At 35.6% G+C, this 20,583-nt stretch overlaps 1 protein-coding gene across 1 annotated transcript; it reads left to right on the plus strand.

Annotated features, from left to right (window-relative positions):
• Positions 1–15,097: 15,097 nt before the first annotated feature.
• On the plus strand, positions 15,098–19,560 carry LOC122731882 (olfactory receptor 10AG1-like). The gene is made up of 2 exons (XM_043972134.1): positions 15,098–15,134; positions 18,632–19,560. Exons 1-2 carry the CDS (start codon positions 15,098–15,100, stop codon positions 19,558–19,560), a joined length of 966 nt encoding a protein of 321 aa, XP_043828069.1.
• The last annotated feature ends 1,023 nt before the right edge of the window (positions 19,561–20,583 follow it).

Raw genomic sequence — 20,583 nt, forward strand, 5'->3', positions numbered from 1 at the left:
TTCCTATTAAAAAACACCAGAAAGCACAGGAATAAATGGAGCTTTCCTTAAGATGAATAACAGTATCTATCTTAAATCATAAGCAAGCATAATATATAAAGGAAATAAGTTAAAAGTGTTCCCCATAAGCTCAGGGGTGAAATAAGGATTTCTATTATCAACACTATGATTCACTGTACTAGAAATGTTAGCCTTAGCAATAAGAAAAGAAAAAGAAATTGAAGGAATTAGAATAGGCAAGAAGAAACAAAACCATCACTCTTTGCAGATGATATGATGGTATACTTAATGAATCCTAAAGAAAAATTTAAACTGGTCATGGGTAGTGTTTTTTGTTTTTTAGAATTATTTAGGCTTGGGGGCAGCTAGGTAGTGCAGTGGATAAAGCACTGGCCCTGGATTCAGGAGGACCTGAGTTCAAATCTGGCCTCAGAGACTTGACACTTACTAGCTGTGAGACCCTGGGCAAGTCACTTAACCTCCCCCCCCCAAAAAAAAACCAAAAGAAACAAAAAAACTTACTCAATGATTTGTGTAGTATTATAAAATTATTTAGGCATTGGGATTAATAACCTTAATGTTATGGGTATGCAGTGGGACCCCCAAAAAATAAAGATCCTAAACCGTCCCCCCACCCCAAGGAACCCTTGAATTCTCCCAGGTGAGGGCCTCTCACCTCAGGGATAGGTGTTGCTAAACATTTCCCTGGTACACTGATATACAAAATATGGATGGGTGCTGTATATCTTTTTTTTTCTTTTTTTGTGGGGCAATGAGGGTTAAGTGACTTGTCCAGGGTCACATAGCTAGTAAGTGTCAAGTGTCTGAGGCCAGATTTGAACTCAGCCTCCTGACTCCAGGGCCAGTGCTCTATCCACTGAGACACCTAGCTGCCCCCTTGTTTCAAGTTTTAAAAAATTCCTAATATTGTTTTAAGATACTATGTTTCTATGTTTTCTTAGATTGGGTTACTATTAAAAATGGAATGAATGAGTCAGGAAGCTGTTTTATTTGGAGTTACATAATTTGTTTTTTTCTTTTGTTTTTTGTTTTTGTGAGGCAATGAGGGTTAAGTGACTTGCCCAGGATCACACAACTAGTAAGTGTCAAGTGTCTGAGGCTGGATTTGAACTCAGGTCCTCCTGAATCCAAGGGCAGTGGTTTATCCATGGCGCTACCTAGCCATCCCCATAATTTGTTTTTTTAAAAAAGGAAACAGAGTAAGTAAGTAGAAAGGAAGTACTGACCTGCAATTATCAGGGAAGAACCAGAAAGCAATTCAGTTTGATTGGAAAATCTAGTTGGTATTTACAGTCTTGAAAAGTAAAGTATTGGTCAATTTAAAATAACTTTTAAATTGTTTCATGTGTGTTAAAATTAGGAATAACTAAATTATGAGACTCCTACCCATTTTTGTTATGGACTATCTTAATTGAAGTAAGGGTAAATTATATGGTAAATTATTGCATGGGAAAAGACACAAAGAAAGAGATTCTAGACTCCCCTTAATTTGTAAATTTACCAAAAAAGAGCTTACAATGGGTTGTGAAATTCCCAGACAAGGAATTGTGTTATTATATAGAAGTTTTATTATGTAGAAGTCATTTCTAATAATTGATCTTTACACCAGTTTAAGTTTAAACTTCAGAAGAAGGAAAAGAAAAACCAAGCAAAATGTTAGGTGAAACCTCTTACATGTGTGTGTCTCCTGGTAAAATTTTGCTCATTGCAACTCCATGCACGTAGAGATTGGCTATTTAAGATAAAATATGGTGGGATTGTAAATTGATATTGTTTTGAGTTTTGAATTCAGGTATAGTTGTCTGGATCATTAAGTAAGTTAGAGAATGCCACAAATCAATGCCACAAGAGGGAATGTGCTGCTTAAAGGTGGAGGTATGTGGGGGAAAACCCAAGAGGATGATCCTGGTTTCATCTAAGGTAGTATCCTGACCCAGTTTCCCCATCTTTTTGTGTTCCTGCTGAACAGGAAATGTTTCCCACCTGGCTGGCTATTCCTGAATCTATCTGGCTATTACTGCATGACTAGTGGTTGCTTGTAACTTATTTGAAATCAAACAGACCTAAGGGTTCTTTATCCTGGCTATTATTATCATGTCCCTGATGTTTCTTTTGTAGCATATTTCTATAATAAGAGAAGTTGTCAGTAGCAGAAATGAGCATAATGCAAGTATGTAAGAACTTACTGTTCTCAGTCTAAATGTGTGTTCACTGTATATGCCAAACATCTAGGTACATTAATACTCAAGTTTGCCATCTGCCTGTGTTAAGGGCTAAAATTCTAGCTAGTCTGTCTAAAATATCTAATGAGTGGTCGCCAATAAATTATAAGCTTTAGCAAGAGTTAGGCTTTTAAGCATTTATAAAGGAGAATAAGAATTTGGTAAAGAGAGAGAAAAAGGCCTAGATTCCTATCTATTAAAGAGAGAGCACATTTCTAGCTCCGCTCTCCACCAGAGTCCAGAGGAAAGAGCCCCAGACCGAGCGCCAGTCTCTTCCTTCTTCCTCCCACTAGCCCACGTCACTTCTTGATGCAAAAGAAAAGACTCCTGGTCTTGCCCTCAAAGACCTTTGCTTCATGGGTGGAACTCTTCTACAGTAAGTCTCCAGCAGGTGGCGTCATTCCAATCGTTACACCTGTTAATGCTTACCTGGTATTATGATAAGGCTAAATTAACTGTGTATCTTCCTTCTTGGTTTACAAAAACAAACAAACAAACCCTGAAATTCACATATTTTGATGAGGAGAATGGTAACTAGGATTTATTTATGTTATAAAGCTATTTCTGCATTTCATGTTTTCTACTTGGAAAGAAAGAGACTATTGACCTTGAAGAATTCTCCCAGAAAAGAGATTCTGGACCTACTTGAGGCCATAAACCTACCCAGCCAGGTCTCTTTTATGCACTACCAAGGGCACCAAGTGGTTCACTCCATAGCACAAGGGAATTATAGGGCAACCCTTGCTGATAATTTGGCTTCCAGTTTCATTTACACCACCCCACCCAGCCCTAGCCATGGACCTTTGCACCCTACTGTGCCCCAAAATATCTCCCATTCCTATAGCAAGAAGGAGACTATACAGGCTAAAATTCAAGGTTGTGTTCCTGAGGATACAGGACTGGCACTTTCCTACTGGTTTTCTGCTTTCCCCTGAGAATATGACAAAATTGCAGTGGGCCTCCACAATTCCATTCACCTGGGCTGGGAAGCTCTCACCACATCAGTAAAGCCTCTCTTTATGGGCAAAGGCATCTCTAAGACCATAAGGGATGTCTGCAAGTCTTGTGCCCTCTGCACCTAAACTAATACTACTGGGCCCCTCAAACCTCCCCCTCCTTAAACTACTCCAAAGACAGGGAACTACCAGGGAAAGATTGGCAGATATATTTTACTCACTTACCAACTTGTAAGAGGTATGGAGTACTTTTAGTCTTTGTAGGTCTTTACTGGATGGGTAGAAGCCTTTCCCAGCAAAACAGAAAAAGGGCAGGATGTAACAAAAGCCCTTCTCAATGAAATAATTCCTAGCTTCGGCCTTCCCAAATCGCACCATAGCGATAATGGTACTGCCTTCATCTCTCAGATCTCAGATTACCCAGATGACTGATCCATACCAAACTCTGTGAGGAAGCAATGTGAATCTGGGGACACATTTGGCCTTTTCTGAGCATGTCTCTTTCTGATTCCCATGGCTAGTTTCAAAACATTTTCATTTATAATTTATTCCTAGTTTGAGTTTCTATAGCCTGTCAATTCCATCGTTGTTATATGACCTGCCCCTTTATGTCCCCGTTATGGGTACTGATTACTGTGGGTAAGAGAACTTAGCATCCTGACTTGTAAGTTATTCATTAACTGGGGTCTGAATCCCTTTTAGGGCTCATATCTGAATTAGAGCTTGGATCTTAGGTTTTTCTATTAACCCCTTTTTTGTGTGCTACTTCACTACCCCCTTTTCATATATCCCTGGAAAAAGGACAATGATCAATTCTTCTGTATCTACTTCCTGCTGAACAGGGGCAAAGTGGGACCCACAGGGGCTATATGAATTGAGGGAGATCTAGGAGCTAGTGTTACAAATGCAAGAACCACAGCACAAAACAAAAATGATTTACAAACAGACCAAGGGGCAACAGGGAATATAATACAGAATAAATCTAAGAGTTCCATGAAAAACTTGACAAAGCAAGCAGTTATGAACACTTTCAGCCATCCAGGTAACCTCTGTATGGCAGCTCAAACTTCAGGAGGTATTCTGAACCATATAGACTCCACCTCAGTCCAGGACCACATTTGCCAGAGAGTTTGAGCACCCTTCCAATTCTTGTAACCCTAATGCAGTGGAATTAGAAATTTATTCTATTCCCAATGTTAAATTTGCAAGCATAGCTTCATGTTCAAGATATCCAACAAAAGGAATAATACGGGCAGCAGGTTTGCAGATGCCCCAAAGAAAATTGTCCCAGGTTTCTCTTCTAAGAGGCAGTAGCATTCTTACTCTGGAATACAAATAGCCCAAGATAACATATGGTCTTAAGGAAGTGGTAGTTAACACTAAAGATATGTAATCTCCTCCTTGTTATAGGAAGGGAAAATACCTTGGGGCACAATAGAGTGTAATGGGACCAAGGCTAGGGTTGACAGGTGAATGTACTTAGCAACTAATCTAGCAGCAAGGTCTGCCCTCTGATTCCCTTGTGCTATGGAATTGGTAGTTTGGTTCCCTTGGCAGTACATAACAGAGATCTGACTGGGCAGATTTATGATAAAACCTGAAATGCATAACTATGTTTCCTAGTTACCACCCTCTCTCTCATCAGAATGGGGAAGAATTTCACTTTCTTCTAAACCAAAAAGATACCCAGTTAATTTAACCTTATCAAAACACCACATAAACATTAGCAGGCAGATGACAAACCTGAATATCAATATACCTTGTTGTTTGACATAAAAAGTGACCACACATTTAAACTGAAAACAGTAAGATCTTATATGCTTGCATTGTGCTCATTTCTCCTATTGACTATTTGCTCTGATTATAGAAATCTGCTATAAAAGAAAAAGCAGGGACATGATTATAAGGCCAGGATAAAACATCCTTGACTCTGTTTGATTTGAGGTAACCAGACAAATTTCAGATAAAAGTTACAAGTGGCCACCAGTCATACAGTAATAGCCAAATTCAGGGATAGCCAGGTGGGGAAACATTTCCTGTTCAGTAGGAACTCAATGAGACCTCTGGAATATCATATCCTATGCCCTCTGGTCTTTTAATGTAGAAGCTGCTAGATCTTGTGCTATCCTGACTGTCTCCACAGTACTTGAATTCTTTCTTTGTGGCAGTTTGCAATATTTTTTCCTTGACCTGAGAGCTCTGGAATTTGGCTATAATATTCTTGAGAGTTTTCCTTTTGGGATCAATGGATTCTTTCAATTTCTATCTTACCTTCTGCTTCTAGAATATCAGGGCAATTTTCCCTGACAATTTCTTGGAAGATGATGTCTAAGCTCTTTCTTTGATCATGATTTTCAGGTAGACCAATAATTTTCAAATGATCTCTACTAGACCTATTTTCCAGGTCAGCAGTTTTTCTAAGAAAATATTTCACATTGCCCTCTATTTTTTTATTCATTTGGATTTTCTTTATTGTGTCTTGGTTTCTCATAAAGTCAGTAGCTTCCATTTATTCTATCCTAATTCATAGGCAATTATTTTCATCAGAGAGCTTTTGTATTTCCTTTTCCATTTGGCCAATTTGACTTTTCAATCTGTTAACTTTTTTCTCATGTCTTTCCTGCATCACCCTTATTTCTCTTTCCATTTTTCCTCTACCTCTCTAACTTTATCTTCAAAGTCCTTTTACATGCCTCTATGGCCTGAGTCCAATTCATATTTTTCTTGGAAGCTTTAGATATAGGAGCCCTGACATTGACATCTTCCTCTGAGGGTGCACATTGATATTCCTTGTCACTGAAGAAACTTTCTATGGTCCTGAACTTCCTCTGTCTGCTCATTTTGCCTTTCTTTTACTTGACTTTTAGCTGCTTAAAGTAGGGCACTGTTTCCAGGCTGCAGTATCCCAATCTTCAGAAGGTCCCAGGTGGTATGATTTAAGGAGGATCAGGTTCTTCACTTGCCTGCCCTGTTCCCTGGTCCATAGATGACCCCAGACCAACTTGCTAATCAATCAGCTTTGTGTGTTGTGGTTGTCAGCTCCAAAAAGCCTGTGCCCCTCCCCCACCTGGGCCACTGCTACTCAAGCCTACCTCCTGGTTCCCAGCAGGGGTGAAAAACCCAAGTTCTGCCTCAGTACCAGCATAGACCCCTGTAGTCTCCCCCCTGCCAAGGGTTCAGCCCTCTCACCAGCATAGTGCTTCACTAGTGCTTCAGCTGATTCAGAGGCTCTGGGGAGTCTCCTTATCTGGTGAGGCCTTCCTGGGACTGGATCTGCATCAGGGTGACTGTGGGGCTAGGCTCCACTCCTGTCTCAGCACAGGAGCTCCCTCCTTCTGACCTTCCAAGCCATTCTTGGTTAGAAGATGATTTCAGCACATTGTTCTGTAGGTTTTGCTGTTAAAGGCATTATCCTATGGCATTTTTTGGATGTTTTTTGCAGCGATCCTGTCATGAGATTCAGAGCTCACTGCCTTTCCTCTGCCATCTTGGCTCTGCCCTGGAAGTCCTCCCAATTTATTCTACAATTAGCAAATGACATTTAACATGGGGTTGTGAGAACCAAGAAAGCATGAAGTAACCTTTCTGAGTTTTCAAAGGTCTGGAATAGTATTATATTAAAAAAAAAATGAGCCGAATGCTCTCATATTAACCAGGAAAGACTTGCATGAACCGATGAAAGGTGAAATGCACAGCACCAGGAGAATATTGTATATAGTAACAGCAATATTGTAGGGTGATTACCTGTGAATATCTTAGCTATTTTCAGCCATATAGTGATCCAAGATTATTTTGAAGGACTTATGATGAAAACTACTATCCATCTCCAAAGAAGAGTTTAGGTCTTTTTATCATAATTGCTTGAAAGTCCTCTTTTTAATTGCAGTTCCATTTTCTACCCTGAAAGAATATACTCAGTTTTTCTGGGTAGGTGATTCTTGATTGTAATCCCAATTCTTTTGCCTTTTGGAATATCATATTCCATGCCCTCCAATCCTTTAAAGTAGAAGCTGCTAAATCCTGTGCTATCCTTACTGTGGCTCCACAGTATTTGAATTACTTCTTTCTGGTTTGTTGCAATATTTTCCCCTTGATCTGGGAAATGTACTGCTGAGAAGAGTCAAGTCTATCACAGTTGATCAATATACAATGTTGTTGATACTGTGTATAATGTTCTCCTGGTTCTGATCTTCTCACTCAGCATCAGTTCATTTGAGTCCTTCCAGATTTCTCTGAAATCTGCTTGCTCATCATTTCTTCACATTGATTTAAAAAACAAAACAAACAAAAAAAAAACTTTGCGTTCTAAATTTTCTTCCTCCCTTCCTCCTCAACTCTCCCTATGGAATCAAGCAATTCAATATAAGTCATATATGTGTAGTTATGACAAGCATCTTCACATTAGTCAAGTTGTGAAAGAAAATAGAATAACTTTAGAAAGAGGAATTAATGATTGAAATTATACTTCAATCTGTATTCAAATACCATAAGTTCTTCCTCTGTTGATGGTTTGCATTTTTCATACATCCTTCTGATATTATTCTGCTCATTATTTCTTTCACACTTACTATTGCTAACTATATTAACCTCTGTCCTATTCCCTCCCCTTGATATTTACTCCATTTTCTAGAGTCTTTCACCATATCCCTCCTCAAAAGTGTTTTGATTTCTACTGCCCCCTGCCCCAATCTGCCTTCCCTTACTTCACCTCTCCTCCTCATTTCCCTTTCCCCTCCCACTTTCCCTCAGGGCAAAATCTATTACTATACCCACTTAAGTGTTTATGTTGTTCCCTCTTTGAACTAATTCTGATGAAAGTAAGGCTCACTCATTCCCCTACTCCTTCCCCATCTTCCCTTCCACTCCATAAGCTTTTTCTTTTTCTTTTATGTGAATTTTTTACACTCTTCCTCCTCTCCCTTTCCCTTTATTTTAGTGAATTTCTCTTACCCCTTAACTTTACTTTAAATATGTCATCATGGTTCTCCTAGGTGATACAGTGGACAAAGCACCAGCCCTGCATCTAGGAGGCCCTGAGCCTAAATCCAGCCCAGAGATAAGCCACCCCATCCTGACTGCCCCACAAAAAGCAAGGACAAATGCTTTACAGTTATCATCCCTCCATATTCAATTCATACCTGTGCCCTCTGTCTGAGTATATTCCTTTCAGCTGCCCTAATACTGAGAGAGTCCTTATGAGTTGGAAGTATTATCTTCTCAAGTAAGAATGTAAGCAGTTTAACCTTTTAATGTCCTTCATGATTTCTTTTTTCCTGTTTTCCTTTTTATGCTTCTCTATGGCCTTGTATTTGAAATTTAAATTTTCTATTCAGTTCAGGTCTTTTCATTAAAGATGCCTGGAAGTCCTCTTTTTCATTGAAGGCCCATTTTTTCCCCTGAACCATTGTACTAATTTTGCTGGGTAGGTTATTTTAGGTTTTAGTCCCAGTTCCTTTGCCCTCTGTAATATCATATTCCATGCCCTCTGATCCTTTAATATAGAAGCTGCTAAATCCTGTGTTATCCTGACTGTGGCTCCATAATATTTGAATTCCTTTTTTTCTAGTTGCTTATGATATTTTCTCCTTGACCTGGAATCTCTGGAATGTGACTATAATATTCCTGGAAGTTTTCCTTTTGGGATCGCTTTCTGGAAATAATGGGTGTATTCTTTCAATTTCTATTTTACCCTCTCCTTCTAGAATATCAGGGAAATTTCCCTTTACAATTTCTTGGAAGATGATGTCTAGGCTCTTATTTTAGTCATGATTTTCAGGTAGACCAATGGTTTTTAAATGATCTCTCCTGGATCTATTTTCTAGGTCATCTGTCTTTCCAAGGAAATGTTTCATATTGTCCTCTATTTTTTCATTCATTTGGATTTGCTTTACTTTGTCTTTGTTTCTCATAAAGTCACCAGCTTCCATTTGTTCAATCCTAATTCTTAGGCAATTATTTTCTGCAGAGAGTTTTTCTATGTCCTTTCCCATTTGACTTTTCAAGTTGTTAATTTTTTCCTATGACTCTCCTACAGCATTCTCATTTCTCTTTCCATTCTTTCCTCCATCCCTCTAAATCTTCCTTCAATCTCTCCTACTTTCTCTTCAAAGTCCATTTTGAGTGCTTCCAAGGTCTGAGACAAATTCTTATTTCTCTTGGAAACTTTGGATGCTGGAGCTTTTAGGACTTTATTATTATCTTCTGAGGGGATATTCTGGTCTATCTTTTCCCCACAGAAGCTCTCTGTCATCTGCTCTTTTCTTTGCTGACTCATTTCAAGTCAGAGGTAGATGTCTGATTGAAATCTAATTCTCTATGGTGGGAAGCTTGACATGCCTGTGCCCTTCTCACACTGGACCTCCTCCACTTGATTCAGCCCACCAGTTCATAAGCAGGGTGCTTCACCCTGACTCCAGCAGAGACTACAGCCACTTCACTCTGGCCAAGTCCGGAACCCCTTCACTGGTCTGCAAGCCAAGCCTCAGAAGAAGCCTCTGGCATGCTGTGCTCCTCTTTAAGCCTGATCAGCAGGTGATCACAATTGCTGTTTCTAGCTGGAAAGTAGTCTCACTCTGTTCTTACGTGAGTTAGGCTGCTTTGTGTTTTTTTTCTTTGTTTTTGTTTTTATGGTTTTTTTTAATGCATTATTTTGGAGTGAGTGGAGAGGTTTATTTGGGGCTTGTGGGAGTCACAGTCTATCTTCCACCATCTTCGCTCTGCCCCCTCCCCCCTCACTATATTTGTTTTTAAAAAGTGAAATACCTGCTTTTATTTTGCACTGTGTCCCTCTCTACAAGTGTTTTGCTTTTCACCACTGACTCTTAATCTGCTTTCCCTTCTATCAGGCCTTCTCTTTTCTTTTTTCCTTCCCCTTCTACTTTCCTACAGGGTAAGATAGATTCTCATATGTGTATGTCATTCTCTCTAAGTCAAATCCAGTAAGAATAAGCTTTACACAATGCTCACCTCCTTGCCTTCTTTTCCTCTACAGGCATAGATCTTTCATTCCTCTTCATGAGATATATTTTACCCCATTCTGCCTCCCTCTTCCCTCTTCTCCCAATACAATTCTTTTTCACCCCTTTCATTTTTAATATCATATCAAAGTCAACTTACATCTGTACCTTATATGTATATTTACTGTCCCAATAAACATACAGTTCTTAAATTACAAGAATCCTATTCCCATGCAGGGATGTAAATAATTTAACCTTATCAAATAACATATTTTTTTTTCTTTCCTGTTTGCCTTTTTATGCTTCTGAGTCTTGAAACAGCCTAAGGTTATGAAAAAAGTTCTTGTAATAGGGAAGACATTGAAAACAATGAAATGAAGTACTCAAAATAAAATACATACATGCAAACACACACAAACATATCACATGTGTATAAACACAGATACACATACAATACATATGTGTGCATGTATATATACATTGCATGAGCAATGTTAAATTTGAGTTATGAACCTCACTTTTTTCTTTCAAATATATTTCAAAACTATTGTCAAAAGAAGTCCAGATAAGATTAAAATATCTGGAAATATTCATCAAACCAGGAATTCTTATAGTAATTCTAGAAATTTTTTCTCATTACAGGAGGTTTGAACTCTTTATAAGTATACCAAGAAGTAGAATTGTTACAGAATTATATTAACTCTCAAATGGAGATGAGAAGCTGAAACATTACCTTTCATCATATATCATTATATATGTTGTTAATAAATATATTCAAGTAAGTTATATAAACATGCTACAGTGACCTGTGTGTGGACTCATCTTATTTAACCTTTATTGAAAATCCATATATTCTAATCAAGGCTGGACATTTAGAAGTTAGATTATTTGTCAAATGCATTCTTTATCCCGTGATTTGGTTTGATAAAAATGATTTTATAGTGAAAGAAAAAAAATTAAGAACATTCATTAAAATCTTATGTGCTCAGTGACAAACCATATACATTGAGTGGATCAAAATAAAGATATTGCATTTAAACCCAATAAAATATAAAATGTGTAAAATTTATAGTATGTCATTTTTTTTTTACTTTGTCACCAGTAATGTGAATATTGGTTTGTATGTTTTTCATTTAGATATTTGAACACAGTCACATTTTTCGCCCAAAAGCTTCCATTCATTAGGCTATTAAACATCTGTGATTCCCTGGGAAAATATGCATTCGACATTGACTCCAGGGCTTTCCTCATCTGGCTGCTCTTTTGTATAGCCAATATATAGCCTCTATATTTTGATTGCAAATATCCATGGATGAATAAATGAATGCATTTATTTATTAGACATTTACTCTGGTGAGTATTAGAGCTATGAATATTAAAATGTGTATGTATCATAGAGAGAGAGAGAGACAGAGAGAAGCAGAGGGAGGAAAGGGAAGGGAGGGGAAGAGAAATGGAGTGAAGTGAGGAGGAAGAGAGAGGGAAAGATTGCTCCAGGACACATTTTAAAACAGCCTCAAATGTTATACGTCAGCTGTAATAATCTTTTGAGTTTTTTTTTTTTTATTAAATATGCTATTCTCTACAATAGTTCCAGAACTAGGTTTCCTGATTTCTGCATTCTACACCTTCCCAAATGCCTCATTAATGTCTATTTTTACTTCCTCCCACATGTAAATCCTGACTTAAGATTCTGAAGTGAGTGGACTTATAGGGGGAATTATCTGTGCAAATGTGTTTTGCTGGACTATGAACATTTATTCCTGAAAGTTTACATTAAAATTGGAGGGTAGAGGGAAAAGTAAATCTTACTTGATTGAAAAATTATAAAATTAAATCAATAATAAACCAACCAATGAAAAGATGTAGATTGTGTAACTCAGCAAAAAAGTTCATTGGAGATTAAAGTGCATGTTTTCTGAAGTACAGTTGGCACATATCTTGGAAGGAAAGGTAAACAAGTTGTTAAAAAAGCTCTTGACAAGTGTAAAGGCCTTGGATTAAAACTATTGGATAGAAGATATTCTAGCACAGTGGAAAAAAATTCAGACATCTGTTAATAAAGACAAGGGCAATGGAATAGAGGAGTGAATAAGAAAGGGATAATAAATCTGTCTGAAGTATCACAGGTGATACTTCAGCCCCATTAGACTTTATATGGATCAGGTTGTTATTGTAATCATCATCAATCATCATCATCACATTTTGGACAGCTTATGAATCTGCTATGGGAATTTATGTTTCTCAGCTTTTATTAGACACTTTTTATGATCAAAGAATATTTCTATGGTATTGATATACATTGGTCCAGAGGACCTTAAATCTAAAAGAATAATAATTGCAATGATGAAGAATCCAATTTTATTTACCCCTCAAAACCCTCTAGATTTTTTTCCTTTTTGTCATCTTTTTTTTTTTTTTAAGTAGAAATCTGCCTATAGACTAAGAAGGGTGCTGTATTGCATATATAATTTGATGCGATGTTAAGAAACTGTTTTTTGGAGCTAATGACATGAATGTAATGCACAGGTCTATTATTCCCTACTTCTGAGGCTAATGGCACAACATTTCCCTATGTATGGATCAATCCTGATAGTTTTTTAAATCATAGACTTTTAGAAAATAATATGAATGCAGTCATCATTGTAACTATTATTATATAATATTAAGCATAGGAATCCCAATGAAATAGGTTATTATTTTATATTTAATGTCCTATGGGTAATTACATTAGTACATTTATATTTGAATAAAAGTATTAGGATATAAACTAATCTTATGGAGGTGTACACATAACATCATTAGTAGAACTCTGATAGCAGAAGGGACATCAGAAAGTATAGGATGAATGGAATTGCACAGTAACTGCTATAAACACATTTTCTGTAAAATTTGATTTCTGGAAGCTATGTTGAAATACTGAATTATCTCTTCTTCACTAATATCTAGCAAACATATACAAGATTTTAAATAAATATATTATTAATAATATATTACATATTAGGGGGCAGCTAGGTGGTACAGTGGATAAAACACCAGCCCTGGATTCAGGAGGACCAGAGTTCAAATCTAGCTTCAGACACTTGCCACTTAACCCTGGGCAAGTCACTTAATCCCCTTGCCCCACAAAAAATAATAATACGCTACATATTTAATTTAGAATTAATGACATAATATTTAAAACTTTTTTTGCAATAAACCTATAAGGCAGAGAGTACAAGTACTATTTTCTAAATGATGATCACAATGAAACTGAGACAAAGTAAGTAATGATCAACTTAACAACCAACATTTACTCTTTTAGTAAGTGGCCTATGCAAGACTGGGTCCAAGGTCCCCAGACTCAAAACCCAAGAGTATTTAGCTATGATTGGCTACCTCATTTAGAATATATGCTAAATTGAACCTGTTCATAAGTACTGATCTGTTATTAAAAATTCAGAAATGGCATAAGTAAGGAACTGTCCTCTCAGATCAGAGCTAGAAAGAAATCATTTAAATAAAGATCTCAGATTTTTTAGACAGAAGTCTAGCTCTTGATTCACAGCACCATTTCTTGAAAATCAATATGAGGTATTGTAATTTGAGCAGAGGTCTAATTCAAATTCTCCTCCTAAAAGAATCCTTGTGGCATTGAAAATTCGTTTCCTGCAAAAGAGTCACATATTCCTTATATGTAAATTGGAGATATTTATGCTATGATACATTTTTTTGAGCATCAAATAAAAATTGTATGTAAAGTGCCTTCTCTGGTGCTATTTGTATTCCAGTGTATATTTAAAAAATATATTTTAATCAAAGTAAGAAGCACCTGAATGTGATTTGATCTGAGCTAAGAGGTAAGTCTGATGGATTTTAGATATAACCTCAGTTTCTTTTAACTTGTTGGTTATTTATCAATAGATAATCTTGAAGTCAAGATCCTACTTGGGCATAAAGATTCAGACATGTCAAGAAGAGCATCAATTTGACCTATGATAAGATTCTCATACCCATGAGACTCATGTTGTTTAAAGAGCACTTGTAGTTTTCAGATATGAATAATTATCCAAACCAATAAGACTCTAATTTGAAAGCACTTTGAAAAGGATAGAACTTTATAGTAAAATAAAATATTCTCTTTCTATTTTTCATATTATCAAAGTATTAAAATTGATGACAAAAATAGAAAAGGAAAATATGTTGTATGTGGAATATAAATGGTAAAAATATTTGCCAATCTTTCCACATTTATGCCAAAGAAAAAACATCCTTTGGAAAGAAAGAAAATATCCAAAAACATTGAGGATAATTCTGCATTTATGATGCAGATGTAGTCATAATTCATTTACTTAACCTATCAGTTTAATGCAAAGCCAATTGAGAATTGCATTTTCTTGAATGGATACTATTTTTGTTTTTGTCAAGATATTTCAAATCTAAGACATCTGATTTCCTCAAAACTCCAATACTGGGGTGGGGAGTCATGAAAATCCCATTTAAAGAGTTCTGATTGGCTTTACACACTATACCAAAAGATTCTTTTGTAACTTGAACTAACAAGATAACATCAATGTTGGTCCCTTTTATTTCCTTGTGAAACTATGGCCAACATCTCATTGACAGGGTATTGCCTATTAACTGTACTGTATGAGAAGCTATTAGAGAATGATCTTTGACTGTTCTTTGCCAATGAAAGCAAAAATAAAAAGCCTCAGGGCAGCTAGGTAGTGCAGTGGATAAAGCACTGGCCCTGGATTCGGGAGGACCCTGAGATCAAATCTGGCCTCAGGACACAACGCTAGCTGTGTGACCCTAGGCAAGTCACTTAACCCCAATTGCCTCACCAAAAATAAATAAATAAATAAAATTAAAAATTGGGGGAAAAAAGCCTCTTCCAAGAGATATAGCAATAATTAATATTTATCTGAGAATGCTTTAAAATATTTCATATTACATTTTCATGGTAGTTGTCAAAGAATGGAAAATTAAATCACAAAGTACTGATTAGAGAATGGGACAAGTAAATAATTTGATCTTGTTGGCTAACTTAAATTCTGCCCCTTTCTGTTTCTCTCTTTTTTCCCATCCTTTTAAATTAATAAACCAAGGAACTGCTTTGAAAGTCTCCCCAGATGAGTTCATACCACCATGTCAATTTGTCTTTTATCCTAGGATACAAGGAAAGGACACATATGAGATGATTAGGAAACTTTAAGCAATATTTGAAGTATACCATGTGTATCACAGGATGGGATTAAGTACAATTGACCTTCATCTTTTCAAAACCAAGGAACATTACAACATTTGAATGTTGTAATTATGAGCTAATGAGCTTTGTCACTAAAAATAATTCTAAAAGATAGTTGAACCATTTAACATAGACTACTATCTCTTAAAATATTTGATGTGTGTGCTCTGGGGTTGTAAGAATATTGGTGCAAGCGAATCAGTTATAGAAACCCACTTGACAATACAATTTTCCCACACATTTAAAATTCTTACAATTTTTTGTAGCTTTATAATCTATCAATTAAAAAATATAAAACTAAATATTCCATTAAATTTGGAAGAGCAAATAAGAGCAAATAACTGACAACAGGGAAGAAGAGATTTATTTGTCAAGTTTCAAGAAAACCACCTTTATGTAATTGATGTATGGGGACTGAAAATTTACATTACTGTTCCATGAGAAGCTAATGATCTCTTTCATTTAGATCTGGTGTCTTTTTTAGCCATAACTTTTTTTTTAAAAATGAATATCTCAATAAATTTATCTTAGAGTCAAACCCACAATCCATTCTAGTCCAAGGGTTTACAGCAATATTTGGGTAATAATAATGCCTAGTCAATCATGTTATTACCATTAAATATTTTTTAAAGAATAAGGTTTTGTTGAGAGCAAAAATTATTTAATCAATTTTCATGCACTACTTTTTCCTTCCTATTAAGTATCTAATTTGGGGGGAAAGTTTATAGTAAATTTAATAATTACTATACAAGAACATGTATATGGAATCAATAAAACATACATTGTACAGCAGTATCCAATTGAATTCAAGGTAAAAATTTTGGAGATTTCTTTTAGAGACAGTGGATAGTAAATAAAATGAACTTTAGAATTTAGCACCAAGAAAATGAGTTCAAAATATTTATTTCATTCTTCCTTATTATACATAGATAAAAGCATAGATTAAAAAGAAAATGAACTATGAATTAAACATATATAATTTTACTTAGACTTTGAAGGAAAAACTGTGAAAAGTTGGAAATCATATTTTAAATTCTACTTCAATTTCTAAAAAGTACCTATGGAGTACTTTCAATATTACATGTAACATATTTAAAACAAACAGTGGTAAAAGATCACTTCCTCTTTAAAAAAAATACAATATAGTTGGAGAGATAGAACATTGGTTATGATAATGATTATTATTATAAATTCCAGATTCAGTTCTTCTTCAAATGTTATACCTACATATACACATTATACATATGTATATTATATTGAAAAGGTGTATGTAAATGTTGTTGTTCAGTTGCTTAAATAATGACGAACTCTTCATGACCCCATTTGAGGTTTTCTTAGCAATGATACTGAAATGATTTACCATTTCCTTCTCTAATCCACTTTACACATAAGGACCTGAATCAAACAGAGTTAAATGACTTGTCAGGGGCACATGTTTGTAACTATTTGAGACTGGGTTTGAATTCAGGTCCTTCTGACTTCAGGGTGAGTGTTCTATTCATTGGGCCACCTAACGGTTCTATATGTGTGTATACATATATGGACATGGATATGAATATATGTGAGTGTATATGTGTTTATTCCTTCTTTTCCCTAAATTCTATATAGAAACACAAATACATACATTATATATGTATATAACCTATACACATAGATGTATACATACATGATTTTATATATTTTGCACATCCATAATATATGTGTGTGTGTGTGTATATATATACATAGAGAGAGAGAGACAGAGACAGAGACAGAGAAAGAGAAAGAGAAACAGAGACAGAGAGTGACAGAGGCAGAGAAACACAGAGTGTGTTCTTCAATAGAATGTAAGCTCCTTGAAGGGGAAACTTTTTTTCGTTTTTATCTTTGTATCTTTAGTGATTAGAATAGCTTTTGACATATAGCAAGTATTTATTGAATATAATTAATCAATAAGCAATTATAAAGCACCCATCATTTTCCAGGCACTATGCAAAATATTGGAGGTGAAAAAAAAAAGAAAAGAAAAAAAAAAGAACAAAGAAGCAGTCCCAGTTCTCAAGAAGTATACCTTCTAACAGAGGAAACAACAAGGTTATAGACATTCATATAAATATCAATTACTGTGAATAATTAATCTAGTTAAATGGTTACATAATTAAAATTTTCATTGTGGATTAAAATATGTCTAAAGCCATTTACCATATTTAAAAATAAATGTGCCTAGAAAGAATAGAAATTCAAATATTGATTGAATTCATATATATTTATGTTTATAAAAATATAATATAGGTCATTGATTGATTATTAGCTGCCACCACAAGAATCATAGGCTATATAGAAGCATAAGGAGGAAAAAGGAAAGAATAATTGATAATAAAGTAACATTAAATACCAAATGGGCAGTGTCCAAATCAAGGACTTGGGATTCAGAGAAAGCAAAGTTTGCTTTATTTCAAAAAGTTCAGGAAAGATTAGATCAGTGGATGGGGAATTAAAACTGATTTGGAACTTGGAGAAAGGCAAGATTTTTTTTTTCAAATAGCAAAGAGTGGGAAAAGCATAACAAGAAAAGAATATCGCAGAAGCAAAGTGTGGTGGACAACAAAAACATAATCTCATGAAGACAACATTGCTTAGAAGTAGAAATTCTGCCTGTTTTCCACATCATTTTTTATTGTACAAAATCAATATCTCACATATTAAAATTTACTTTTCCATTGGAAATATAGTCATTATATATGGAATGTTATTTATGTGATTAAAGATCATATCAAACAATTTATTGGATTATATTCTTAGCCTTCTTATTATTTAAATCCACATGTTTTAGAATCACAGAATAATGGGATTTTGAGATGAGTGAGTACATTGAAGAAAACACTGAAAGACAGCCATAGGAGAATGAATATTAGAAGACAGATAATGGATAGTATCTTATTATGCACAATGTTCTAATTATAAAGGAGCATAAAACATGGTAGACAGGATGTCAAATTTTTGAGGTATCTTAAACTGTGGAACATAATAAGTGATCCAGAAAGAACCATATATCATAGAACAAATAATATTATACATAAAAATGACTATTTCATATTTTCAAATAGGGAAGAGATTAATGCTTAGAATATGACATTTGGAAGATAATTTCAGTTCATCTAATCTTTCATCCTTACTTTATAGAAAAAGGAAACAGAGGACCAAGAGAGAAGAAGCAATTTATCTGTCCCAAAGTCAGTGTTTCTGTATGTAGTTAAAAAATGATAGGAAGAAATCTTACAATTGTGGTGGAGTTTATTCTTCTGGGATTTTCTGACCTACCCAAACTCCAAGGGGTTCTTTTTGGAATTTTCTTAATCATGTACATGAGTATCCTGTTAGGGAATGGTCTCATCATTATAATAACCAAGACTGATCCAAGTCTTCAAACACCCATGTACTTTTTTCTTGGAAATTTTTCCTTCTCGGAAATATGCTACACATCAGTTACTCTCCCAAGAATGATGATGAACCTTTGGACCAAGAAAAGAAATATTTCCTTCTTGAACTGTGCTCTACAGCTTGGATTCCTACTTATTTTAGGAGGCACTGAGTGTTTACTCCTGGCTGTGATGGCATATGACCGCTATGTGGCCATTTGTAAGCCTCTCTACTACTCGCTCATTATGAACTCCAAGGTGTGTACCCAATTGGTTCTTGGCTCATGGTTCAGTGCAATGCCTATATTGATAGCACAGACATATCAGATTTTCTCTCTGCCTTTCTGTGGATCTAATATACTCAATCATCTTTTCTGTGATATGCCCCCATTACTGAAGCTGGCCTGTGGTAAGAAATTTATTAATGAGTTCTTTATCTATGCTGATGCTGTGGTGTTTGCTATGGTTCCATTTCTTTTGATCCTTGGGTCCTATATAAAAATTATAACTACCATTCTGGAGATGCCCTCAGCCACTGGGAGATATAAAGCCTTTTCCACTTGTTCCTCCCACCTCATAGTAGTAGTCTTATTCTTTGGATCAGCTATCATCACATATTCAATACCCAAGTCTAGTAGTTTGTCAGGCGTAGACAAAGTGCTCTCTCTTTTCTACACCATTGTGACACCAATGTTTAACCCCCTGATTTATAGCTTAAGGAACAAGGATGTCATTGCTGCCCTGAAAAAATTATTACCTAAAGGGCTTATATCATGAAACCTATATATTAATTTACAGATCCTTTTTTCTTCTTTTTGTCTTTCTTTTTAAAATTTTTATTTTTTTCTCTCTTCCTAATATCTTTTCTGGTCCGTAACCAAAAATTTTATGATTCATTCCATATACTCATAAATTATAAATACAAACACAAACACATGCACACATTTCAAATTCCCAACCTGATTTCAGTAATACTTATAAGACAAGAAGAGAAAAGTATCTGCCATCATTCATTACCACTGAATATTTTGTAACTGTCTTCCATCTTGAAGTGAATAAGAAAAGTAGTTCAATTATGTGAATAATGCATAATAAGAACATGCTCTGTAGTCAGTGTAAACAAAATGGGACCCACTTGAAAATTCTATAAGCATACTAGAGAAGTGCATAAAATTTCTTATAATATTTATATAGCTTTACTGAGTATATGAATAGTTGTCATTTATGAACCCACATGTGTTAACATCTGCTGGTCACAGAGCATAAAATGCTAGGCTTGAAATGAGGAAAAATTGTATTCAAATCTGGACTCATGAATATACTAATGTATAAAACTGGGCAAGTCACTTATCCACTTTCTGCCTCTGATTCCTGACTGTAAAATGAGGATTCTAATAACATATTTCAAAGGGTTTGAGGATAATATGAATTAATATATAAAATATTTTGGAAACTTTAAATCTCTAGAGAAAGATCAGGCTTCTGTAAGAATTTATTGTGATTTGAGAGGCCCCATCTTTGACTAAAATTAGAAAGCCTTGGGGGCGCCCCGCATGGCTTCCTCCACCCAGCAGGGATATGCATGGAAAACCTGAGCCCCAGCCCCCCTCTGCCAAGCTGGTATGCACGGAAAACCCTGTGCCCAAGCCAGCATTGGGCGCTGCCCCTAGGGGTGCCAGCAAATTGGCTTGGGGTGTGTGGGTGGTTGGTCCGAGTTTCCTGTGAGAGAAGGGTTTTTTATTCTGGCGTGGGGGTAGAGAAGGGGGCAACCATGAGGAGGAAGGAGAGAGAAGGGGGAGT

The sequence above is a fragment of the Dromiciops gliroides genome, chromosome 6 (genome assembly GCF_019393635.1).
Source record: "Dromiciops gliroides isolate mDroGli1 chromosome 6, mDroGli1.pri, whole genome shotgun sequence".
NCBI classification, from domain to species: domain Eukaryota; kingdom Metazoa; phylum Chordata; class Mammalia; order Microbiotheria; family Microbiotheriidae; genus Dromiciops; species Dromiciops gliroides.

What these genes read in the sequence shown, in the direction of transcription:
- LOC122731882 (XM_043972134.1), top strand. Translation starts at nt 15,098, where the DNA reads ATGGTAGTTGTCAAAGAATGGAAAATTAAATCACAAA. An exon ending in ATGGAAAATTAAATCACAAA is followed by an intron (nt 15,135 to 18,631) that starts GTACTGATTAGA and finishes AAAAAATGATAG; the next exon opens with GAAGAAATCTTACAATTGTG.